This window comes from Hyla sarda, chromosome 4, assembly GCF_029499605.1.
Source record: "Hyla sarda isolate aHylSar1 chromosome 4, aHylSar1.hap1, whole genome shotgun sequence".
In the NCBI taxonomy this organism is placed as follows: domain Eukaryota; kingdom Metazoa; phylum Chordata; class Amphibia; order Anura; family Hylidae; genus Hyla; species Hyla sarda.
In genome coordinates, this window is record NC_079192.1 from 341711786 (window position 1) to 341738849 (window position 27064).

The 27064-nt window shown below is 47.3% G+C and overlaps 1 protein-coding gene across 1 annotated transcript in view; it reads right to left on the reverse strand.

Moving 5' to 3' along the window:
- The window catches only part of LCP2 (lymphocyte cytosolic protein 2), a 143871-nt gene that overhangs the window by 8071 nt on the left and 108736 nt on the right, over positions 1 to 27064 (reverse strand). Inside the window, exons 15-18 of the mRNA XM_056516522.1 lie at positions 22761 to 22773; positions 18091 to 18199; positions 4014 to 4075; positions 3678 to 3763 (exon numbers count right to left, since the gene is read on the reverse strand). Coding sequence (XP_056372497.1) covers positions 3678 to 3763; positions 4014 to 4075; positions 18091 to 18199; positions 22761 to 22773 — 270 coding nt within the window. The remainder of the gene's footprint in view (positions 1 to 3677; positions 3764 to 4013; positions 4076 to 18090; positions 18200 to 22760; positions 22774 to 27064) is intronic.

The window sequence follows — 27064 nt, forward strand, 5'->3', positions numbered from 1 at the left end:
GTGACTTAGAACCGGTCCACTAGCACGGTCCACGCCAATCCCTCTCTGGCACAGAGGATCCACTACCTGCCAGCCGGCATCGTGACAGTAGATCCGGCCATGGATCCCGCTGAAGTTCCTCTGCCTGTTGTCGCCGACCTCCCCACACTGGTCGCCCAGCAAGCCCGACAGATTGCCCAACAAGATCACCAGCTGTCGTACTTGACCACCATGACTCAGCAACTCCAGTCGCAGCTACAGCAGATTCAGTCTCAGCTACAGTAGCAGCAACCATCTCCTCCGCCAGCTCCTGCACCTCTTCCGCAGCGAGTGGCCACTCCTAGCCTCCGCCTGTCCTTGCCGGACAAATTTAATGGGGACTCTAAGTTTTGCCGTGGCTTTCTTTCGCAATGTTCCCTGCATTTGGAGATGATGTCGGATCAGTTTCCTACTGAAAGGTCTAAGGTGGCTTTCGTAGTCAGCCTTCTGTCTGGAAAAGCCCTGTCATGGGCCACACCGCTCTGGGACCGCAATGACCCCGTCACTGCCTCTGTACACTCCTTCTTCTCGGAAATTCGAAGTGTCTTTGAGGCCCTGTTGAACCTGGTCCAGGGTAATTCTTCCGTTGGCGAGTACGCCATACAATTCCGTACTCTTGCTTCTGAACTTTCCTGGAATAATGAGGCCCTCTGCGCGACCTTTAAAAAAGGCCTATCCAGCAACATTAAAGATGTTCTGGCCGCACGAGATACTCCTACCAACCTGCATGAACTCATTCATCTAGCCACTCGCATTGACATGCGTTTTTCTGAGAGGCATCAAGAGCTCCGCCAGGAAAAAGACTTAGATCTCTGGGCACCTCTCCCACAGTCTCCATTGCAATCTGCGCCTAGGCCTCCCGCCGAGGAGGCCATGCAAGTGGATCGGTCTCGCCTGACCCTGGAAGAGAGGAATCGCCGTAAGGAAGAGAATCTTTGTCTGTACTGTGCCAGTACCGAACATTTTCTGGTGGATTGCCCTATCCGTCCTCCACGTCTGGGAAACGCACGCTCGCACCCAGCTCTCGTGGGTGTGGCGTCTCTTGATGCTAAGTCGGCTTCTCCACGTCTCACGGTGCCTGTACGGATTTCTTCTTCAGCCAGCTCTTCCCTCTCAGCCGTGGCCTGCCTGGACTCTGGTGCCTCTGGGAATTTTATTCGGGAGTCCTTGGTGAATAAATTCCGCATCCCGGTGACCCGTCTTGTCAAGCCACTCCACATTTCCGCGGTCAACGGAGCCAGGTTGGATTGCACCGTGCGTTTCCGCACGAAGCCCCTTCTAATGTGCATCGGACCTCATCATGAGAAAATTGAGTTTTTGGTCCTCCCCAATTGCACTTCTGAAGTTCTCCTTGGACTACCCTGGCTTCTACACCATTCCCCAACCCTGGATTGGTCCACAGGGGAGATCAAGAGCTGGGGTACCTCTTGCTTCAAGGACTGCCTTAAACCGGTTACCAGTACTCCCTGCCGTGACCCTGTGGTTCCTCCTGTATCCGGTCTCCCTAAGGTCGTTATGGACTCTGCCCGCCTTAAGAAGTGCCTCTCCCCCCCTCCCAGTCCAGTCAGGCAAGCCTCGGTGCCTCCTCATGGCCCTCGTCCTGGTGTCACACTGCCCCGTGCCAGGCCTCGCCCTCTGCCCTCCCTCCCCATTCCCACTCCTGCTGTACTGCCTGCCGTTGAGGAATCCCTCCATCCTTTCCCGGTGTCCTCATCCCAGGGGAGGCAGTTACCGGACAAAGAGAAGGGGAGACCTAAGGGGGGGGGTACTGTTACGCCTAGCGCTCCGGGTCCCCGTTCCTCCCCGGAGCGCGTACGGCGTCTCTCTCTCCGCAGCGCCCCGGTCGGTCCCGCTGACCGGGAGCGCTGCACTGTCATGGCCGTCGGGGATGCGATTCGCACAGCGGGACGCGCCCGCTCGCGAATCGCATCCCAGGTCACTTACCCGTTCCCGTCCCCTGCTGTCATGTGCTGGCGCGCGCGGCTCCGCTCTCTAGGGCGCGCGCGCGCCAGCTCCCTGAGACTTAAAGGGCCAGTGCACCAATGATTGGTGTCTGGCCCAATTAGCTTAATTGGCTTCCATCTGCTCCCTGCCTTTATCTGACCTCCTCCCATGCACTCCCTTGCCGGATCTTGTTGCCTTGTGCCAGTGAAAGCGTTTTGTGTGTCCAAAGCCTGTGTACCAGTACTTCTGCTATCCACCCTGACTACGAACCTTGCCGCCTGCCCCCGACCTTCTGCTACGTCCGACCTTGCTTCTGTCTACTCCCTTGTACCGCGCCTATCTTCAGCAGCCAGAGAGGTTGAGCCGTTGCTAGTGGATACGACCTGGTCACTACCGCCGCAGCAAGTCCATCCCGCTTTGCGGCGGGCTCTGGTGAAAACCAGTAGTGACTTAGAACCGGTCCACTAGCACGGTCCACGCCAATCCCTCTCTGGCACAGAGGATCCACTACCTGCCAGCCGGCATCGTGACAATACGGTTTGCAGCTTGTTTTTCATTGTTAGTATTACATTTAGAAGCAAAGTTTTTCGACCAGGTTCACTTTTCACAATCAAAAAAAAAAAAAGCCTTGTTGGAAACAACACAGCGGGGAGGATTTATCAAAGTCAGTGTAGGAGCACTGATTTTATACACAGGTTTTGATGGTGTAGTTGGATTGTACATGCACATGCACCAAATGTATTAAATGGAGCAGGGCATGTGATAAATATGGGACTTGTACACATTTTTGTGAAATTTCACTTTGTATGGCCACCCGTGATACTTTTTGACATCTAGTTTTGTAAGCCATGTCTGTTCTGGTGTAGGTTTTTTGTTCAGTGACAATAAATTATGCAGGCTGTCGTACTACTAAGGCTAGGTTCACACTACTGAAATTCCACCTGTCTGTTGGAAAAGTCTGTTAGAGTAATTTCCGCCTCCAAAGCATATTTTCAGTTAATCTGTCTCCATTCCGCGTTGGGTAAAAATCCGCCTTCAAATGAGAGTCCCATTGAAGTCAATGGGATTCTGCTGTGAAAATCCACCTAAAGAAAGAGCACCACCATTTGAAAGCGGGAATTCCGTTCACAAATGCCGCTTCAAAAATTCCGAAGTGTGAATAGGTGCACAGAAAACTCAATGACTTGCATGTACATTTTAGTAAGCAGAATTTCTGTCTGCAATTTCAAAGCGGAATTGCAGGCGGAATTTCAGTAGTGGGACCATAGCCTAAAAGTCGCACAAAAAGTCGCACATGCAACATTTTTGTGACAAATATACACAAAAAACCTGTTCATATTTCTTGATAAATTACCCGCCCCCCCCCCCCCCCAGAACTTCAATCACAGGATAGGGGATAAGTAGCTAATCGGTAGGTGCCCGTCCACTGGGACCTCCCACGATCTCCATGATGGGACCCAGCTCTCAGTGAGGTGCATGTGCTGCAGACAGCATGCTCTCTATTCCTTTCTATGGGAGTGCAGAAAAGACGCAAGTATAGCACTAGAAATGAATGGAGTGTGTGCTGTCTACTGGTAGACGGCACGCGCTCCTCACTTAGAGAGCTGGGGTGCCGTTACGGAGATTGCGGGGGTCCCAGCAGTCGGATACCTGTGAATAGGGGATAAGTTCATTGTGGTTGGAGTTCTCCTTTAAGAATAATATAAAGGTCTTACATCATTTCCAGGCGTTGAGGTATTTGGTATGTTAGGAATAGATGCTGGTGGTCTACCATTCAGTGATCCCTCCGAAAACCGTTTATCTATATAGAAGTAAAAAAATCAGTGAACAAGCATACAGCAATCTTTCAAGCCATCAATAGTTAATTCCTTTAAAACTTCTGTAAGCACATATGTAGTAGATTATTTACTGTTGTTGTGCTGACCAATATCTATTGTTGGTCCTGAATAAGTAGACAAGGTGTAAAAAAACAACTTTGTTGTGGCTTTTACCTCCTAAAATACAGATCTTTTTTAAGTATGAAAATAAAAAATGTAATAAATATAGCTTACCGGGTTTACAAGGAGGGAATGGCATGCATCCAGAAGCTTGTAGTGGGCCGACACTGTGGGAGCTGTAAGAAACAAGGTTACATTATTAAATGTCATTTTGCAAACGCTGGAAGCTCACTGGTTAGGAAAACACTAGATTAACCCCTAATGACCTAGCCTATTCGGCCATTAAGAATCAAGCGTATATTACATTCATTTTGTTAATTAATGTAGCTGTTTGTGGGCTTGTTCTTTGCCGTATTTTTTTATGTATCAACTGGCTTCGGAAAGTTAAACAGATTTGCACAAAAAACAGTGATTTTCACAAAAAACAGTGATTTTTATCCAGTACAAACTAGGCCTCCTATTTTTGATCGGTTCCAGGATTTAATTATGAAGGATTTAATAACGTTACAAGCAAAAACATCAGGTGAAGTAAAACATAACAATCTTTCCAAGAAACAAACTAACGCAATTAAAAAACTAAAATAAAACAAGGACTTAACTATTCGATCCGCCGATAAAGGCGGGTCAATTGTATGCCTCAATACTGGACTTTACGTGGAACTAAATAAAAATCTTTTGTCAGATGAAGACACTTACCTCAAACTTCGTGGGGATCCCACCGAGACATTTAAAAAGGATTTGAAAGTACTCCTGGAGGAGGGAAGGTCAAGATCCATTTTAACACAGAAGGAAGTGGACTATGGGGGGCATTTACTAATCTTTTACTATGTAGTCTGGTTTTTACCCTGTTTTTTTCTACTTCATTTTTGACTATGTGCGACAAATTTACTAAATTGCTGCACGGCATTAATAAATTTGGCACACATAGGCAAAAGTGGGAAATTTACTTTATGTAGTAGAAAAAATAGTCTGTTCCTTTTTCCAGCTGTCTGAATAGGTTTGGCTGCTGGTTTCCTTCTGGATCTTTTGTTTTTGAGTTTTTTTTTAGCTTTTTCACCACATCTAAATAATTCAATAACTACAGTGGTCCCTCAAGTTACAATATTAATTGGTTCCAGGAAAACCATTGTAAGTTGAAACCATTGTATGTTGAGACCATAACTCTATGGAAACGTGGTAATTGGTTCTAAAGGCACCAAAATGTCATCCAAAATAGGAAAAAGTGACAAAGAAAAATAAGTAGATAACTGATATAGATAAAGCAAATCCTTACATATAAAAGTAATAAAGATCTGCTGGGAGCTGTAAATTACTGTCTATGTCAGTGTTTCCCAAGCAGGGAGCCTCCAGCTGTTGCAAAACTACAACTCCCAGCATGCCTGGACAGCCAAAGGCTGTCCGGGCATGCTGGGAGTTGTAGTTTTGCAAAAGATGGGGCCACCCTGCTTGGGAAACACTGTCTATGTAGAGGACAGGAGCTTCTTCAGGGGTCCTGTACAGTACAGGCAATGTCCCAAACAAGTAATGGAGTCGCCCTCACCTGGTGTCCAAAAGAGCAGCTAACCCTGGTACAGGTAAAGTGTACAGAACATGTAATACCAGACACCAGTCAGTGCATACACTTCAGTAATACAGGGGTTTTACCAGTGAATGCCCATTTTGATTGGTTGGTTCTTCCAGCCATTGACACGTTTTACAGATCTGGACTGTCTGTAGCATTGTATGTTGAGTCTGGTTTCAACTTACGATGGTCCAGAAAAGACCATTGTATGTTGAAACTATTGTATGTTGAGGCCATTGTAAGTTGAGGGATCACTGTAAATTGTAGTTATGGCTCAGAAGTGGTAAACGGCGTTTAGTGTGTGTGTTTATTACATTTTTTTAACACAGTTTTTTTCTCCCTAAATGTACTTACACTTTTTTTTTTTTTGGTTACTTCTTCTACAGATCTGTGTATCCTGTGGACTCCTTCGGATTCGGTGGACTACTTCGATGACCAGCGTTTTTCTTTGCTTGATGTTAATAAAATGGTTAACGAGGGCTTGTGGGGGAGTGTTTTTTGTAATAAATTTTTTTTTAAACCTGTTGTGTTTTATTTTTATTTTACTTTACTAGACAGGCTTAGTAGTGGAAGCTGTCTTATAGACTGAGTCCATTACTAAGCCGGGCTTAGCGTTAGCCACAAAAACAGCTAGCGCTAACCCCCAATTATTACCCCGGTACCCAACACCACAGGGGTGCCGGGAAGAGCCGGTACCAACAGGCCCGGAGCGTCAAAAATGGCGCTCCTGGGCCTAGGCGGTAACAGGCTGGCGTTATTTAGGTTGGGGAGGGCCAGTAACAATGGTCCTCGCCCACCCTGGGAACGTCAGGCTGTTACTGTTTGGTTGGTATTTGGTTGAGAATAAAAATAGGGGGACCCTATGCGTTTTTTAAATATATTTAATTATTTATTTAAAAAAAAAACGCATAGGGTCCCCCCTATTTTCATTCTCAGCCAAATACCAACCAAACAGTAACAGCCTGACGTTCCCAGGGTGGGCTAGGACCATTGTTACTGGCCCTCCCCAGCCTAAATAACGCCAGCCTGTTACCGCTTAGGCCCAGGAGCGCCATTTTTGACGCTCCAGGCCTGTTGGTACCGGCTCTTCCCGGCACCCCTGTGGCGTTGGGTACCGGGGTAATAATAGGGGGTTAGCGCTAGCTGTTTTTGTGGCTAGCGCTAAGCCCAGGTTAGTAATGGACTCTGTCTATAAGACAGCTTCCACTACTAAGCCTGTCTAGTAAAGTAAGAAAAAAACACAACAGGTTTTAAAAATTTTTTATTACAAAAAACACTCCCCCACAAGCCCTCGTTAACCATTTTATTAAAATCAAACAAAGAAAAACGCTGGTCATTGAAGTAGTCCACCGAATCCGAAGGAGTCCACAGGATACACGGATCTGAAATGAGAAGAAAATAAAAAAAATGGGTTAGTACATTTATTATCACCTGCTCACACATCTCCCGCCCCGCACGACTACAACTGCCAGCATGCCCTTACAGTAAGGACATGCTGGGAGTTGTAGTTGTGTGGTGCAGGAGATGTGTGGGCAAGTGACAAGCTTGTCCCCTGCCCCCAGCTGCAGGACTACAACTCCCAGCATGCCCTTACAGTAAGGTGGGGCGGAGGCCGGGCACAGTGTTTCCCAACCTGGGACTTGTAGTTTTGCAACATCTGGAGGCACCCTGGTTGGGAAACACTGTTTTAGGCCAGTGTTTCCCAACCAGGGTGCCTCCAGATGTTGCAAAACTACAAGCCCCAGCATGCCTGGACAGTCAAAGGCTGTCTAGGCATGCTGGGAGTTGTAGTTTTGCAACATCTGGAGGCAACCTGGCTGGGAAACACTGGCCTAAAACAGTGTTTCCCAACCAAGGTGCCTCCAGATGTTGCAAAACTACAAGTCCCAGCATGCCTGGACAGTCAAAGGCTGTCTAGGCATGCTGGGAGTTGTAGTTTTGCAACATCTGGAGGCAACCTGGCTGGGAAACACTGGCCTAAAACAGTGTTTCCCAACCAAGGTGCCTCCAGATGTTGCAAAACTACAAGTCCCAGCATGCCTGGACAGCCAAAGGATGTCTAGGCATGCTGGAAGTTGTAGTTTTGCAACATCTGGAGGCAACCTGGCTGGGAAACACTGGCCTAAAACAGTGTTTCCCAACCAGGGTGCCTCCAGATGTTGCAAAACTACAAGTCCCAGCATGCCTGGACAGTCAAAGGCTGTCTAGGCATGCTGGGAGTTGTAGTTTTGCAACATCTGCAGGCAACCTGGCTGGGAAACACTGGCCTAAAACTGTTTCCCAACCAGGGTGCCTCCAGATGTTGCAAAACTACAAGCCCCAGCATGCCTGGACAGTCAAAGGCTGTCTAGGCATGCTGGGAGTTGTAGTTTTGCAACATCTGGAGGCAACCTGGCTGGGAAACACTGGCCTAAAACAGTGTTTCCCAACCAGGGTGCCTCCAGATGTTGCAAAACTACAAGCCCCAGCATGCCTAGACAGTCAAAGGCTGTCCAGGCATGCTGGGAGTTGTAGTCTTGCAACATCTGGAGGCACCCTGGTTGGGAAACACTGGCCTAAAACAGTGTTTCCCAACCAGGGTGCCCTCAGATGTTGCAAGACTACAACTCCCAGCATGCCTTGACAGCCTTTGGCTGTCCAGGCATGCTGGGAGTTGTAGTCTTGCAACATCTGGAGGCACCCTGGTTGGGAAACACTGTTTTAGGCCAGTGTTTCCCAACTGTTTTAGGCCAGTGTTTCCCAACAAGGGTGCCTCCAGCTGTTGCAAAACTACAACTCCCAGCATGCCCGGACAGCCAAAGGGTGTCCAGGCATGCTGGGAGTTGTAGTCTTGCAACATTTGGAGGCACCCTGGTTGGGAAGCTTGCGCAACTTACCGGCTTCCGTAGGATCCAGCGCTGCACGACACTGCCGGGCGACACTGCCGCGCGACGATCTCCGTCAGCGATCGTCGCTGGAGCCTCGGAAGGGTAAGTGAACTTCTTCGCCGGTCCCCTTCAGCTGTTTAGTTTTGCAACAGCTGGAGGACTACAGTTTACAGACCACACACCAGTGGTCTGCAAACTGTGGCCCTCCAGCTGTTGCAAAACTACAACACCCAGCATGCCCTGACAGCCAAAGCCTATGGCTCTCAGGGCAGGAGCCCGGGCTGACATTACAGTGCAGCCGCCCGGGCTCCTCATACGGTCTCCCCGCTACCCCCCTTGTCTCCCGCCCGGGCTCCTCGTACGGTCTCCCCGCTACCCCCCCCCCCCTGGTCTCCCGCCCGCGCCGCTCAGCTCCCGCTGCTACAAGACTACAACTCCCAGCGTGTCCTCACTGTAAGGCCATGCTGGGACTTGTAGTCTTGCAACAGCAGATAGATGGGAGTTGTGTGGCGCTGGCAGGTGAGAGGGGTGGGATGTAAATCACTGTAGTGTCCCGGTAGCGCAGTGAGGGTAGCGGGGAGAAAGTATGTCGGAGCCCGGGCGGCAGTAGCTTTTCCTGCTCCATGTTGGGGCTGGAGTAAATTTAGTCAATTTTTATGGCCGTTGCGACAGTTTATTGCGCAACTGCGACTGTCTCAGTTAATAAATTCCTGACCACTGCAAGTCAAAACTGAAAACTTGCGTAAATTAAGCGGGAAATTTTTTTTTGACTTTCTAGCTCTTGCTAGGGAATGTCGCACAATTTATAGGGTAGGCGCAATTGCGACAATTTTGCGCCAAAAATAGTCAGAAAAAAATGACTAAACCCCTTAGTAAATGCCCCCCAATATGTTTGTGCCGACGCCAATTTTGCCGATCTTCCACTCACTACCAAAATTGCACAAGAACCGATTCCCGCCGCCGATGCGTCCCATCGTAGCGGGGATCGGTTCTCTAAATGAACATGTGTGTGAGTGGTTGGACTCTGTTCTCCAACCCATTGTAAACCTCTGTCCAAGCTATATCAAAGACACGAAACATCTTTTAAGTATTATGGATGGATTCACATGGAGCGACTCTCTGTCGTGGATTACCTGCGACATTGAGTCGCTCTATTCATGCATCCCCCAAAATTTGGCTCTGGTTGCCATTTTGGAAATCTTGGATCATTTTTCAGATTATTCTTTTGATTTAAAGCAATTTATTATAGAGGTGGTGGATTATGTTTTGAAGCACAATTACTTTTTGTTTGGCAAGGATTTTTATTTACAGCGCACAGGTGCCTCAATGGGGGCCAAATCTTCACCTGCGTTAGCCAACCTTTATGTTTTTTGGTGGGAGGAGCACTTCATTTTTTGTGATCAGAATCGGTTTTCCACATGCCTCTCATGGTACGGGAGGTATGTGGACGACGTGATTATGGTTTGGAAATCCGATCCAAAGGAGGCATTTGCATTCATACAATATATGAATGATAATCATTGTAATCTAAAATTTACGTACACATACAGCAAACAGGAGGTTCCCTTCTTGGATCTATTGTTGCGGGGTAACTCCATAACAAGAAAAGTAGAAATAGAACCTTACCGCAAAGATATTACGGGCAATACTATCTTAAGAGCTGATTCTTGCCATGCTAAGCATACCATTTCTGCCATACCAGTTGGGGAATTGATCCGTATGAAACGGAACAGTTCCTCATCACAAGTGTATCAGAGGGAAGCCGAAAGGGTCTGCACCCGCTTGACAGCTCATGGATATTCCCCTTGGCTCCTGAACAAAGCCCGGGCTCGGGTCGATCATATGGACCGCAACAGCCTGTTAACAGGTAGGAAACATTCCAGTACTCATGATCAAGTGACTTTCGTCACCACTTATAGTATGGAATTCAATGAAATAAAAAGGATTGTGAACAAACATCTACCTCTACTGGCAGCAGATCCAGTAGTAGGGGAAATCATCAAACCAGGGATCCGGTTTTCTGCCCGACGTGCTCCAACTCTATCGAGCCTGCTTGTTCCTAGTATGGTTTGTGTAGAGGAGGAGCAGTCAACCTGGCTGAAAATTAAAGGTTTCCATAAGTGCGGTAACGCAAGGTGTGTGGTGTGCCCCTATGCAACAAAGGGCAATAAAATAGAAGGTACAATAGATGGTAAAATCCATATGATTCGCGAGTTTATTAACTGTGATAGTACCCTCATAATATATAGAGTCACCTGCACTACTTGCAAAATGGATTATGTAGGTAGCACTAAACGCACCTTAAAAAAGAGAATGCAGGAGCATATCAGGCATGCTGCAGGTCCTTTGATACCTAGCATGTCTAATGTCTCAAAACATTTTTTTCTTAAACATAATTCAGACATATCGTCGTTTTTATGGCATTGAAAAAATCAAAAGAAGTAAAAGAGGAGGTGATCTTATACGCATTCTTCATAATAGAGAGATTATGTGGATTTACTTGTTGAATTGTACATATCCGCATGGCCTGAATAACAAGACGGACTTAATACTACATTACTAAAAAGTCCATCATTTGTTTTGTTTCTCATAGCTGTTATATAGTCCTATTGGATTTTATATGTGAGTTTTTTAATGATACATGTATTTTCCTGGTTTTACTTGTGTTGGATTGCACACTGACATAAGATGTCCCTCCCCTTCCTAATGGAAGGGATGGCCTTGCAGTATATAAGGCATTCTCATTTGAGTATTGGCAAGCTATGAGTAAGGGTATAGCAACCTGAAACGCGTCAGCCTTGTTTGGGACTGTTTTTCCATGTGCAATATTTCTACTTTTGTATATGTCCGTGTCTTTCTGCCACCATGAAGGTTTTTAACGAGGATTCGTGAATAAAGTTTTGAAGATTTCATTCAGCCGTGCTGGCCTTTTTCTACTTTTTTCTACTTTGGTTGGAGGTAGCCGTGCACGCCCCAGGTGAGCTGAGACTCTTTTCCTTTTTTTAGATTTGTAAACTACTTCTATTAAAAAATCTTAATCCTTCCAATAGTTATTAGCTTCTGAAGTTTTCTGTCTAACTGCTCAATGATGATGTCACGTCCCGGGATCTGTGCATGATGGGAGAATATCCCCATAGGAACTGCACAGCTCCCGGGACATGAGTCATCAGAAAGCAGTTAGACAGAAAACAGCAACTCAACTTCAGAAGCTAATAACTATTGGAAGGATTAAGATTTTTTTATAGAAGTAATTTACAAATCTGTTTAACTTTCCGGAGCCAGTTGATATATAAAAAAAAGTTGTGGCCTGGAATACCCCTTTAAGGCCATGCAAAATTCCTTTTATTGTCTCCTAAACTGTATACAACAAGTAAATAACAGTAGTAGTTGCAGCCAGAGGAAACGGCCGTCCCAACGACCTCACCAATGACTAGGGGGTGCCTCAGTTTAAGAAGCTCTGCCCTGAAGGACAAAAGCCTTAGATTGTCAGTTGTAATACACACAGCTCCTGAGCTCTGCACCATCATCTCTTCCTGACATCATGACATTATAATATACGAAATGACAGAGAGGGTTAACCAAAGGGATGTGGAGTACAAATCTATTAAGCAATAAAACAGTTATTCCTTCTTCTGTCACTAAGTGTATACACCATGTTTGTCTATGTATCTTACCCAGTGGTTGTTATGTAAGTGAAGTTTTTGCAGTGCTCTTGTAACGTCGAGCGCTCCGGGTCCCGCTCCTCCCCCGGAGCGCTCGCGGCGTTCTTCTCCTCCTTGCAGCGCCTCGGTCAGACTTGCTGACCAGGAGCGCTGCTCTGTGTTACTCGGTGGGGATGCGATCCCAGCGGCAGGACGTGCCTGCCCGCGGGTCGCATCCCGTGTCTCTCACCTGCCCCGTCCTCCTGCTCAGTCCCGGCGCGCGCAGCCCCGCTCTCTAGGGCGCGCGCGCCAGGTCTCTCAGATTCCCCAATTAGTTCCAAGCACTCCCTACACTATAAAAACCCACTTCCCCTTCCTGTCCCTGCCAGATCTTGCTGCCTTGTGCCAGAGAAAGTGTTCCCATGTGTCCATTGCCTGTGTTTCCTGACCGTTGCCATTGACTACGAACCGTTACCGCCTGCCCTGACCTTCTGCTACGTCTGACCTTCCTTCTTGCCTAGTCCTTGTGTACCGCGCCTGACTCAGCAGTCAGTGAGGTTGAGTCGCTATTGGGTGGAATGACCTGGGGGTTACCTCCCGCAGAAAGTCCATCCCACCTTGCGGCGGGTTCTGGTGAAAACCAGTAACCCCTTAGATTCTGTTCCGCTGGTACGGCCCACGCCATCACCTCACTGACACAGAGGATCCACTACCTGTGGTACCCCGCATACCAGTCCGGATCCTGACAGTAGATCCAGCCATGGATCCCGCTGAGGTCCCGCTGCCCAGTGTCACTGACCTAACCTCCGTGGTCGCCCAGCAATCTCAGCAGATCGCGCTACAAGGACAACAGCTGACTCAGTTGACTGCTATGCTACAACAGCTTCTGCCTCAACAACAGCAACCATCTCCTCCGCCAGCTCCTGCATTACCTCCGCAGCGAGTGGCCGCTCCCAGACTCCGCCTGTCCCTACCTGACAAGTTTGATGGGGACTCTAAACTGTGCCGTTGGTTCCTGTCCCAGTGGTCAGCCTGCTGTCTGGAAAGGCCTTGTCATGGGCCACACCGCTTTGGGACTGCAACGATCCTGCCACTGCTACTATCCAGTCCTTCTTCTCAGAAGTATGTAGTGTCTTTGAGGAGCCAGCCCGGGCTTCCTCAGCCGAGACTGCTTTACTGAATCTTGTCCAAGGGAGTTCTTCAGTGGGCGAATACGCCATCCAGTTCCACACTCTCGCCTCTGAGCTATCCTGGAATAATGAGGCCCTCTGCGCAACCTTCAAGAAAGGCTTATCCAGTCACATCAAAGATGTCCTGGCCGCACGAGAAATTCCTGCTAACCTATCTGAACTCATCCATTTGGCCACCCGCATCGACATGCGTTTCACGGAAAGACGCCAGGAGCTTCGTCAGGACAGGATCTTGTTTGCACCAGGTGGTTTCCTCCCCTGGCACCTCTCTTCCAACCTCCTTTGCAATCTGTTCATGTGCCTCGTGCCGAGGAGGCTATGCAAGTGGATCGGTCTCGTCTGACCCAACAAGAGAGGACTCGCTGTAGGAATTAAAACCTGTGCCTATACTGTGCAAGCACCAAACATTTCCTAAAAGACTCTCCTATTCGTCTTCTGCGTCCTAGAAACACACGCACACACCTAGTTAACGTAGGAGAGGCATTGCTAGGTGTGAATTCTTCCTCTCCACGATTGTCTATACCTGTGCGGATTGCTATACCCGCTAATACTACTTCCTTCTCCGCTGTGGCATTCTTGGACTCTGGTTCAGCAGGAAGTTTAATTGAAGCCTCCTTAAATCAACAGATTCAATATTCCTGTTACCCGTCTTGTCAAACCTCTCTTCATTTCATCCGTCAATGGAGAGAGGCTGGTCTGCACCGTGCGTTGCCGCACTCAACCGCTGCTCATGAGTGTTGGAGTTCACAATCATGAACATATTGAATTTTTTGTGCTGCCCAACTGCACTTCTGAAATTCTTCTGGGCTTGCCCTAGCTCCAACGTCACTCACCTAGCCTCGACTGGGCCACCGGGGACATTAAGAGTTGGGGATCTTCTTGCCACAAGCGATGTTTCCACCCAGTTTTTTCCTGCCAAGTCTCCCTTGCTACTCCATTGCCAGGTCTTCCTAAGGCCTACCAGGACTATTCGGATGTTTTTTGTAAAAAGCAAGCAGAGGTCTTACCTCCACATAGACCCTATGACTGCCCTATCGACTTGCTCCCTGGTACCACACCGCCCCGTGGTAGGATTTACCCACTTTCTGCCCCGGAAACACAAGCCATGAAAGAGTACATCCAAGAAAACCTCAAAAGAGGTTTTATTCGGAAATCTTCTTCTCCAGCCGGAGCTGGATTCTTTTTCGTGGCCAAGAAAGACGGATCTCTTCGCCCTTGTATAGACTACCGCAGACTCAATAAGATCACAGTGAAAAACCGTTACCCTCTACCACTCATCTCGGAACTATTTTATCGATTGCGTGGAGCTAAGATCTTCACCAAACTTGATCTAAGGGGCGCCTATAACCTCATCCGTATACGTGAAGGTGATGAATGGAAGACCGCCTTCAATACCAGAGATGGACACTTTGAATATCTTGTCATGCCCTTTGGTCTATGCAACGCCCCAGCGGTCTTCCAGGACTTTGTCAACAAAATTTTCCGGGACATGCTGTATTCCTGTGTGGTGGTCTATCTTGACGACATTCTCATTTTTTCTTCCAACTTAGAGGAACATTGCCTCCATGTCCGTCAAGTGCTTCAACGCCTACCTAATAATCATCTTTATGCCAAGATTGAGAAATGTCTTTTTGAGCGCAGCAGTCTTCCTTTCTTGGGATACATAGTCTCTGGTCAAGGTCTTCAAATGGACCCGGATAAACTATCTGCAGTAATAGATTGGCCACGGCCCACTGGTTTACGAGCCATCCAACGATTTCTCGGATTTGCAAATTATTATCGGCAATTCATTCCTCATTTCTCCACCATAGTTGCGCCTATTGTGGCCTTGACCAAGAAAAATGCTAATCCGAAATCCTGGCCACCGCAGGCAGAGGAGGCCTTTAAACACCTTAAAGCCGCCTGCACTTCTGCTCCAGTCCTGTCCAGGCCAGACCCTCTGAAACCCTTCTTCCTTGAGGTTGTCGCCTCCTCAGTTGGTGCCGGAGCTGTTCTTCTCCAAAAAAACGCTAAAGGAAAAAATATCACTTGCGGATTTTTCTCCAATACTTTTTCTCCTCCTGAAAAGAACTATTCCATTGGAGACCGTGAACTATTGGCCATTAAGTTGGCACTTGAGGAGTTGAGACATCTTTTAGAATGATCCTTGCATCCCATCACCATCTTCACTGACCACAAAAATTTTTCTTACCTTCAATCCGCCCAGCGGTTAAATCCTCGCCAGGCTATATGGTCATTGTTCTTTGCCCGTTTAGATTTTCAAATTAATTTCCATCCTGCGGACAAGAATGTCAATGCTGATGCTCTATCACATACCACCGATGCCTCAGAATCTGAAGTTCCTCCTCAACACATCATTCCTCCTGAGTGTCTGGTCATCTCTGCCCCAGTTTCTTTGCTACCAATACCAAAGACTTATGTTCCCCCACTTCATCGCCTCCAGACTCTCAAATGGGGTCATTCCTCCCACCTGCCGGGTCATGCTGGAATCAAAAAGTCCATACAGCTAATTGCCAGACACTATTGGTATTCTTCCTTGGAGAAAGATGTGACCGATTTTGTACGGGCCTGTACAGTGTGTGCTCGAGACAAGACTCCACGCCAGAAGCCGGCTGGTCTTCTCCTTCCTCTGCCTGTGCCTGAACAGCCATGGTCTCATACAGCTATGGACTTTATAACTGACCTACCTTCATCTCATGGCAACACTGTCATTTGGGTGGTCGTTGACCGCTTTTCCAAAATGGCTCATTTTGTTCCTCTTCCGGGTCTACCTTCTGCGCCACAATTGGCGAAACAATTTTTTCTACAATTTTTTCGTCTCCACGGGCTTCCCTCGCATATAGTCTCTGATAGAGGTGTTCAATTTATTTCAAAATTTTGGAGGGCACTCTGCAATCAATTAAAAATCAAATTGAATTTCTCTTCCTCCTATCACCCTCAATCCAATGGACAAGTGGAGAGAGTTAACCAGATTCTTGGCGACTACTTGCGGCACTTTGTCTCCTCCCGTCAAGATGATTGGGTCAACCTTCTGCCCTGGGCCGAATTCTCGTACAACTTCAAGAATTCTGAGTCCTCCTCCAAATCTCCATTCTTTGTGGTGTACAGCCGTCACCCGCTTCCCCCCCTCCCCATTCCCACTTCATCTGGAGTTCCTGCCATCTGGAAGGAGACTCAAAAGTCTCTTACTGGCCTCATCTCGTATGAAGAAACATGCGGATAAAAAGAGAAGAATTCCTCCTGTATTTGCCCCCGGTGACAAAGTATGGCTCTCCGCCAAATACATTAGTTTCCGGGTCCCTAGTTCCAAGCTTGGTCCTCGGTACCTCGGACCTTTCAAAATCAAGAATCAAATCAATTCTGTCTCCTACAAGCTTCATCTCCCTCCTTCTCTTCGTATTCCTAACTCTTTCCATGTTTCTTTTCTCAAACCTCTCGTACTTAACCGCCTTTCTCCCAAGGTCACTATTCCTGCTCCTATCTCTGGTTTCTCTGATGTCTTCTCCGTTAAGAAAATTCTCGCCTCCAAGGTCGTTCGAGGTAAAAAAAAAAATTTGGGTGGATTGGGAGAATTGTGGCCCCGAAGAAAGATCGTGGGAACCCGAGGCCAATATTTTGGACAAGGAACTCATCCACAGATTCCTCGGTTTCAAAAAGAGGGGGAGACCCAAGGGGGGGGGGGGACTGTAACGCCGAGCGCTCCGGGTCCCGCTCCTCCCCCGGAGCGCTCACGACGTTATTCTCCTCTTGCAGTGCCCCGGTCAGACTCGCTGACCGGGAGCGCTGGTCTGTGTTTCTCGGTGGGGATGCGATCCCCGTGGCAGGACGTGCCTGCCTGCGGGTCGCATCCCGTGTCTCTCACCTGCCCCGTCCTCCTGCTCAGTCCTGGCGCGCGCAGCCCCGTTCTCTAGGGCGCGCATGCACCGGGTCTATCAGATTTAAAGGGCCAGTGCACCATTAATTGGTGCCTGGCCAAATTAGTTCCAAGCACTCCCTACACTATAAAAACCCACTTCCCCTTCCTGTCCCTGCCGGATGTTGTTGCCTTGTGCCAGAGAAAGCGTTCCCGTGTGTCCATTGCATGTGTTTCCTGACTGTTGCCATTGACTACGAACCGTTGCCGCCTGCCCTGACCTTCTGCTATGTCTGACCTTCCTTCTTTCCTAGTCCTTGTGTACCGCGCCTGACTTAGCAGTCAGTGAGGTTGAGTCGTTATTGGGGTGAACGACCTGGGGGTTACCTGCCGCAGCAAGTCCATCCCGCCTTGCAGCGGGCTCTGGTGAAAACAAGTAACCCCTTAGATTCTGTTCCCCTGGTATGGCCCACGCCATCACCTCACTGACACAGAGGATCCACTACCTGTGTCGTCCCCACATACCAGTCCGGACGGTAATAGCAAATCTGCAGCATTATGTTGAAAAGTTTTCATGAGAATTTGGTATTTTTGACCAAAGTAAAGAGAAGGTAAAGGTGAACACATCTGTAGGTGTACTGCTGTACCGCTGCACATGGCCAGGACAGATTTTTATCCATTAGAAATACACAATGATGTTTTCAATTGAATAAACACAAGCTGAGTATTGTTAAAACCATAAGGAATGATAAGGCCCCTTTCACAATCCCGTTGTCCCACGGTAGGGGGGCCTGCGCCAACTTTTGCTCCCACTACTCCCGCTGAAAAACAGCAGTGCCCGATGGGCCCCATTGAATGTAATGTGGTCCATCGGGACCTGCTGTTGTCCGTAGTGCCCCATCAAAAAACAAAAAAATAAGTTTGACAACTGTTCTCGATGGAACACAACGGCAGTGTAAAAGAAGTCTAAGAATGTTTAAAATAAATGCCCACTCACCATATACATATATCACACTGCCATTGAATAGGATAGATAAAATACATTAACAGTATATAATATATATATAAAGTATACATACATATCTGTATTAGGCAGAGTGATTGATCCTGACCCCATAATCCTGATGAGGGGTTTCGGGGATATTGAAGGAAATGTGTTTGAATGGTGAGGATGCAATCTCCATGGGGCTAAAATGATTTAAAAATGATTTAAATAAAAAAAAAAAAAAAAAAAAGAAAATAGTATCAATAGTATACACAAGTGTTCTCCAAACAGTATCCCTCCAGCTGTTCTACAATTACAACTCTTAGCATGCCAGTGACTAAGAAGCCACATGAACCTCTTGGGTGGTTGATAGCTACCTTGTTAATATAGAAAAAAAATTAAAAATAAAATAGCGGATTGCTCATAACTGTGTTTTTTTTTTTTTTTTTTTTTGCCTGCCTGCACTATGTTAGGGCTTTTTTTTTTTTTTTTTTTTTTAACAGGATTTTTTTTTAACTTTATTGGTACCATTTTAAAATACATATGGCTTTTTGATATTTCTTTTTCTTTTTGGAGGCAGATTAGCAAAGTACAGTATGACGTAGCACGATATAGATGAGTGTCTGTATATGTCTTTGGCTGGCCGGGCATGCTGGGAGTGTTGCAGCAGCTGAAAACACACTGTAATATTTTGAGAATCTGTAGTGCAGTGTTTTCCAAATAAGGTTCAGTTTGTGTCATTTCTAAACTCTGTTAGAACACAGGAGTGAATGTCATTTGAACCTGGTTAAATGTCTAATTTTATTTTTTAGGGCATCACTTCTTTTCTTCCTGGATTATACAGCTAAAATTTAATGGAGTTTACCTTAAATGGGTACTGTCAGATTCAAAAACTTTTTCTATGTTGTACATCTTGGCAAAACATTAACCTTTCTAATATACTTCATAAGAAAATGTTATTTCCTTTTTATAGAAATCATGGCTTATAAAATCATAACTCTGTGCTCTCTCCCTCTGTGCTCTTTCCTGTCTGATAGGACTCCTCTGTGCTCTCTCCTGTCTGATAGTACTCCTCTATGCTATCTTCTGTCTGATAGCACTCCTCTGTCTTCTCTCCTGTCTGATAGTACTCCTCTGTGCTCTTTCCTGTCTGATAGCATTCCTCTGTGCTCTCTCCTGTCTGATAGGACTCCTCTGTGCTCTCTCCTGTCTGATATGACTCCTCTGTGCTCTCTCTTGTCTGATAGGACTCCTCTGTGCTCTCTCCTGTCTGATAGTACTCCTCTATGCTATCTTCTGTCTGATAGCAATCCTCTCTCTTCTCTCCTGTCTGATAGTACTCCTCTGTGCTCTCTCATGTCTGATAGCACTCCTCTGTGCTCTCTTCTGTCTGATAGGACTATTCTGTGCTCTCACCTGTCTGATAGCACTCCTCTGTGCTCTCTCCTGTCTGATAGTACACCTCTGTGCTCTCTCCTGTCTGATAGTAATCCTCTGTGCTCTCTCCTGTCTAATAGCACTCTTCTGTGCTCTCTCCTGTCTGATAGCACTCCTCTGTGCTCTCTCCTATCTGATAGCACTCCTCTGTGCTCTCTCCGTCTGATAGCACTCCTCTGTGCTCTGTTCTGTCTGATATTACTCCTCTATGCTCTCTCCTGTCTGATAGGACTCCTCTGTGCTCTTTCATGTCTGATAGCACTCCTCTGTGCTCTCTCCTATCTGATAGTACTCCTCTATGCTTTCTCCTGTCTGATAGCACTCCTCTGTGCTCTCTCCTATCTGATAGTAATCCTCTGTGCTCTCTCATGTCTGATAGCACTCCTCTGTGCTCTCTCCTGTCTGATAGGACTCCCTTGTGCTCTCTCCTGTCTGATAGTACTCCTCTGTGTTCTCTCCTGTCTGATAGTACTCCTCTGTGCTCTCTCCTGTCTGATAGCACTCCACTGTGCTCTCTCCTGTCTGATAGCACTCCTCTGTGCTTTCTCCTGTCTGATAGCACGTCTCTGTGCTCTCTTCTGTCTGATAGTATACTCCTCTATGCTCTCTCCTGTCTGATAGGACTCCTCTGTGCTCTCTCCGGTCTGACAGGACTCCTCTGTGCTTTCTCCGTCTGATAGTACTCCTCTGTTCTCTCTCCTGTCTCATAGGACTCCTCTGTGCTCTCTCCTGTCTGATAGGACTCCTCTGTGCTCTCTCCTGTCTCATAGGACTCCTCTGTGCTCTCTCCTGTCTGATAGGACTCCTCTGTGCTCTCTCATGTCTGATAGGACTCCTCTGTGCTCACTCCTGTCTGATAGGACTCCTCTGTGCTCTCTCCTGTCTGATAGAAAACTTCTGTGCTCTCTCATGTCTGATAGGACTCCTCTGTGTTTTCTCCTGTCTGATAGTACTCCTCTGTGCTTTCTCCTGTCTGATAGTAACTCCTCTGTGCTCTCTCCTGACTGATAGCACTCCTCTGTGCTTTCTCCTGTCTAACAACTCCTCTGTGCTCTCTCCTGTCTCATAGGACTCATCTTCGCTCTCTCCTGTCTGGTAGGACTCCTCTGTGCTCTCTCCTGTCTGGTAGGACACTTCTGTGCTCTCTCCTGTCTGATAGTAATCCTCTGTGTTCTCTCCTGTCTGATAGTACTCCTCTGTGCTCTCTCCTATCTGATAGGACTCCTCTGTGCTCTCTCCTGTCTGATAGCACTCCTCTGTGCTCTCTCCTGTCTGATAGCACGCCTCTGTGCTCTCTCCTATCTGATAGTACTCCTCTGTGCTCTCTCCTATCTGATAGGACTCCTCTGTGCTCTCTCCTGTCTGATAGCACTCCTCTGTGCTCTCTCCTGTCTGATAGCACGCCTCTGTGCTCTCTTCTGTCTGATAGTATACTCCTCTATGCTCTCTCCTGTCTGATAGGACTCCTCTGTGCTCTCCCCGGTCTGATAGCACTCATCTGTGCTCTCTCCTGTCTTATAGTATTCCTCTATGCTCTCTCCTGTCTGATATCACTCCTCTGTGCTCTCTCCTGTCTCATAGGACTCCTCTGTGCTCTCTCCTGTCTGATAGGACTCCTCTGTGCTCTCTCCTGTCTGATAGGACTCCTCTTTGCTCTCTCCTGTCTGATAGGAAACTTCTGTGCTCTCTCATGTCTGATAGGACTCCTCTGTGCTCTCTCCTGTCTGATAGGACTCCTCTGTGTTTTCTCTTGTCTGATAGGACTCCTCTGTGCTTTCTCCTGTCTGATAGTAACTCCTCTGTGCTCTCTCCTGTCTGATAGCACTCCTCTGTGCTTTCTACTGTCTAACAGAACTCCTCTGTGCTCTCTCCTGTCTCATAGGACTCATCTTTGCTCTCTCCTGTCTGGTAGGACTCCTCTGTGCTCTCTTCTGTCTGATAGGACACTTCTGTGCTCTCTCCTGTCTGATAGTAATCCTCTGTGTTCTCTCCTGTCTGATAGTACTCCTCTGTGCTCTCTCCTATCTGATAGGACTCCTCTGTGCTCTCTCCTGTCTGACAGGACTCCTCTGTGCTTTCTCCTGTCTGATAGTACTCCTCTATGCTCTCTCCTGTCTCATAGGACTCCCCTGTGCTCTCTCCTGTCTGATAAGACTCCTCTGTGCTCTCTCATGTCTGATAGCATTTCTCTGTGCTCTCTCCTGTCTGATAGAACTCCTCTGTGCTTTCTCCTGTCTAACAGAACTCCTCTGTGCTCTCTCCTGTCTGATAGGACTCTACTTTGCTCTCTCCTGTCTGGTAGGACTCCTCTGTGCTCTCTTCTTTCTGATAGGACACTTCTGTGCTCTCTCCTGTCTGATAGTCATCCTCTGTGTTCTCTCCTGTCTGATAGTACTCCTCTGTGCTCTCTCCTGTCTCATAGTACTCCTCTGTGCTCTCTCCTGTATGATAGCACACCTCTGTGCTCTCTCCTGTCTGATAGCACTCCACTGTGCTCTCTCCTGTCTGATAGCACTCCTCTGTGCTCTCTCCTGTCTGACAGGACTCCTCTGTGCTCTATCTTGTCTTATAGTACTCCTCTATGCTCTCTCCTATCTGATAGGACTCCTCTATGCTCTCTCCTGTCTGACAGGACTCCTCTGTGCTCTCTCCTGTCTGATAGTACTCCTCTGTGCTCTCTCCTGTCTGATAGGACTCCTCTGTGCTCTCTCCTGTCTGATAGGACTCCTCTGTGCTCTCTCCTGTCTGATAGGACTCCTCTGTGCTCTCTCCGTTCTGATAGGACTCCTCTGTGCTCTCTCCTGTCCTATCAGACAGAAGAGTTCTAGCCCTTCAGCTTAGACAAAGCCATGATTTTATAAGCAATGATTTCTATAAAAAGGAAATAACATTTTCTTATGAAGTATATTAGAAAGTTTAATGTTTTGCCAAGATGTAACATTTTTAAAAAGTTGTTGTATTTGACAGTGCCCATTTAAGCCTTGGCCTTTGATATTACATTTTTCATATATATATATATACTTTTTTTTCTATTTGCTCTGTAAAAACATACAGTATGTTTTTGGTTTACTTAAATTACTTAGAATTATTAAACATTCTAAATATTTACATAGTTTTGTTTCATATTTGTGATTTGGATATTTACAAAAAAAGCTCAATGGACATCCTCAACATACATTTTTATATATAGTTGTAGAATAGTTTGGTTTATCTAGAAGAACAAAAGCAAACAGAATTTTGCATTCAATTCTATGCACAGTGGTAAGTTCTTGAAATTTTTATGACACAAACACTGTACACTTACGAGAGAAAGAGGCCTATACTTACCATTTTCTTCAGGCTGCAAATAAGCATAAGACAGTTGAAAATGTAACATGTGCATTAGACTTTTCAATAAACCTATGCATTTATGTTAGTTTCTTTTGCTTTGTCTTCAATTCACTGCACTTTTTACTGTGTAGGTAACATACATGTTCTGCTGAAAACATACTTAACGTATATACTCAAGTATAAGCTGAGTTTTTCAGCACGATTTTTCGTGCTGAAAACGCCCCCCCTCGGCTTATACTCGCGTGAACTCTCTGCCTGTCAATCCCTTCATCAGTGGTCTTCAACCTGCAGACCTCCAGATGTTGCAAAACTACAACTCCCAGCAAGCCCGGACAGCCATTCGTCATCATCTAGCACCCCCCCCCCCCCCTTTGGTTTTGTACTCACCTCCCCTCGGTGGGAAGTTAGGGTGAGCTGGTCCGGGCCATCTATGCTGCAGGGACCGTCCGGTGGGGATGGTTAGTTGTTGCGGGCTATCCATTTTCACCTGGGGGGCCTCTTCTCCGCGCTTCGGGCCCGGCCCCGGAGTAGTGACGTTGCCCGGACGACGACGCACAGGGAAGTTCATGCGCAACGTCCCTGTGAGTCGTCATCAAGGCAACGTCACTAGTCCGGGCCCCCCCGGTGAAAATGGACAGCCCGCAGCGACTAACCATCCCCACCGGACGGTCCCTGCAGCATAGATGGCCCGGACCAGCTCACCCTAACTTCCCGCCGAGGGGAGGTGAGTACAAAACAAAAGGAGGGGGGGGGGGGAGCTGGATGATGACGAAGGCTGCAGTGGTCTACAACCTGCGGACCTCCAGAGGTTTCAAAACTACAACACCCAGCATGCCCAGACAGCCGATGGCTGTCCTGGAGGTCCGCAGGTTGAAGACCACTGATGAAGGGATTGATAGGCGGTGATGGTGAAGGGGGGGGGGGGGGGGGGGGAGATGATGACGAAGGCCGCAGTGGTCTTCAACCTGCGGACCTCCAGAGGTTTCAAAACTACAACACCCAGCATGCCCAGACAGCCGATGGCTGTCCGGGTATGCTGGGAGTTGTAGTTTTTCAACTTCTGGAGGTCCGCAGGTTGAAGACCACTGATGAAGGGATTGACAGGCGGTGATGGTGAAGGGGGGGGGGGGAGATGATGACGAAGGCCGCAGTGGTCTTCAACCTGCGGACCTCCAGAGGTTTCAAAACTACAACTCTCAGCATGCCTGGACAGCCGATGGCTGTCCGGGCATGCTGGGAGTTGTAGTTTTGCAACCTCTGGAGGTCCGCAGGTTGAAGACCACTGATGAAGGGATTGACAGGCGGTGATCATGAAGGGGTGGGATGATGACAGGGTAAGGATGACGGGGGTCTGGATGATTACATGGGGGGATGATGTATTTCCCACCCTAGGCTTATAGTCGAGTCAATAACTTTGGGTTTTTGGGGTAAAATTAGGGGCCTCGGCTTATACGGTATCTATGGAATGTCATGTTTGGACGTAATGTATTTGTCTACACTGCACTTAATTCTGTTTCATCCCTAAGTCATTTATTGGATATATAATGACACAACTTTGTAACATATTGGAAGCCATACACATACTGTATGTGGAATATTAACAACTCATCCCAAAGCGAAGCTTTGCTGCTATTGGCTGAAGATGCTGAATATTGAGTAGTCTGGGCATGGTGACAGTGTGACAACTGCTGTCAGCCCTGTGATGTGCAGGAAAAGCTGTTGCTGTTACATCAATTGCACAAATAAAATGATTATTTAAGGCCATGGAATTGAGGGTGAATTCATGGACTTTAAATGGAATCTGTTATCTAGGAAACTGTTAACAAACTTCTGACATGGTTACATAGCTATGGGGGCAATATTACTAACATTACCTTTATTTCACTTTGTTATGGCTGCTTTTAAAAATGCTTTTCATTGTTACACTAATGTGTGGCCAAGACATTGAGGTGCCTTGCAAGGTAGCAGCCCTTCTGCCAGGGCCTGCCTTAGGTGTTCAGGCGCCCTGTGTGAGCTAACCTTGTGGCACCCTCCCCCTCCTTACCTCATAAACATACACAAAGAGGAAAACAATCTTTGTAACAAATATTTTTTTTTTATATTTAATCAGTCCCCTGCCCCCTTAATCAGTACCATGTCCCCCTTCACCAGTCCCATGCCCCCCTTAATCAGATGCAGTATAGTTCCCCCACATTAGGTGCAGTATAGCTCTCCACATTAGATGCAGTATAGTTCCACCACATTAGGTGCAGTATAGTTCCCCCACATTAGGTTCAGTATAGTTCCCCCACATTAGGTGCAGTATAGTTCCACCACATTAGGTGCAGTATAGTTCCCCCACATTAGGTGCAGTATAGTTCCCCCACATTAGGTGCAGTATAGCTCTCCACATTCGGTGCAGTATAATTCCCCCACATTAGGTGCCATATAGTTCCCCACATTAGGTGCAATATAGTTCCCCCCATTAGGTGCAGTATAGTTCCCCCACATTAGGTGCAGTATAGTTCCCCCACATTAGGTGCAGTATAGTTCCACCACATTAGGTGCAGTATAGTTCCCCCACATTAGGTGCAGTGTAGTTCCACCACATTAGGTGCAGTATAGTTCCCCCACATTAGGTGCAGTATAGTTCCCCCACATTAGGTGCAGTATAGCTCTCCACGTTAGGTTGGCAGTATAGTTCCCCCACATTAGGTGCAGTATAGTTCCCCCACATTAGGTTGCCAGTATATTTCCCCCACATTAGGTTGGCAGTATATTTCCCCCACATAAGGTGCAGTATAGTTCCCCCACATTAGGTACAGTATAGTTCCCCACATTAGGTGCAGTATAGCTCCCCGCATTAGGTACAGTACAGTTCCCCAACATTAGGTACGCAGTACAGTTCCCCCACATTAGGGGCAATACAGTTCCCCCACATTAGGTGCAGTATAGTTCCCCCACATTAGCTGCAGTATAGCTCTCCACATTAGGTGCAGTATAGTTCCCCCACATTAGGTGCCATATAGTTCCCCACATTAGGTGCAGCATAGTTCCCCCACATTAGGTGCAGTATAGTTCCTCCACATTAGGTTGGCGTTATAGTTCCCCACATTAGGTGCAGTATGTTTCCCCACAGACATACAGCCTCCAGCCATATACAGTGTATGGCTGGAGTCTGTATGTCTGTGTATTGCCCCACTTCAGTGTTCCGACCAACGCTCCAGGGTCACGGTCTACTGCTATGGCCTATAGACCATAGCAGTAGGTTCTGGGACTGGAGGAGTGGTGGTCCAAACACTGAAGATGATGTACAAGAATGTGACAGAGGCCCCTGCGGGCTGCTTAGTGGTGGCCACGAATTCCCCCCCCCCCCCCGGGCTTGATTAGGGTGTGTGCCTATGGCTTCTCCCCATCTTCGGCCGGCCTGTTACACTGCGAGATGTGTCGGCCGCCCGTTGCCCCGGTTGCTCGCACACCCCTAAGGCCAGCCCTGCTTCAGCTCTTCTACTGGCATAACTTGTAGCTTCTGAGACAAGATCTGCAACATAGCCCCACGTTCCTAATAATATTGGTCTCTTATGGGGCAGATGTGCTTTGGGGTGCCACTGCTACCTCTGCACCCCCATAGCTCTGCCCCTGGCTTTCTCCATCCTCTTTTTATTTAATTGACAGGGCTAAGTGAGCAATGCTGTGCATGTGTTGCAGTGCGTGCATGATGAAGCGATGGCACTCACACCCCATGTGTGCCATCACTGTCAGTATGCTAGAACTTGGAGATCCCTGTCTGTAAATTAAAAAGGAAAGGGGGAAGAGAGCAGTTTAGGAGAGCAGGGAAAGGCATTACAGCTCGGAACACCTTAGTGTCACACAAATTTGATACTTCAGAGCAGCAATAAAAAGTAATTTTTTTGAAAATCACAGCCAATCACAAGTGTAATAAAGGTAATGTTAGTCACACTGTTCTCATAGCTATATTTTCTAGATGACAGCTTCCCTTTAATGGTAAATAGGAGACAAAAAGGACTGAAAAGCATTTGAACAGATGAACCAGATATGGGTCCAAAACACAAAAATAGGTGGAATCTTTCCATAAAGGTTTTTGTCAGTTCCAGTCGTCATTTTTGTTCAAATACTGTTAAAATACAGACCAAATAACAACACTCTCCTCTTCTCCTATAGCCCCACCTGATCACCAAGGCCAAACCGCCCCTTAGCAATGAAGCCATGTGATAGTTCCACCAAGACACAGCGCATGCATGGATCCACCTCACAGTGGAGGGGTGGCTCGGGCTTGGTGGTCATGTGGGGCTACAGGAGGA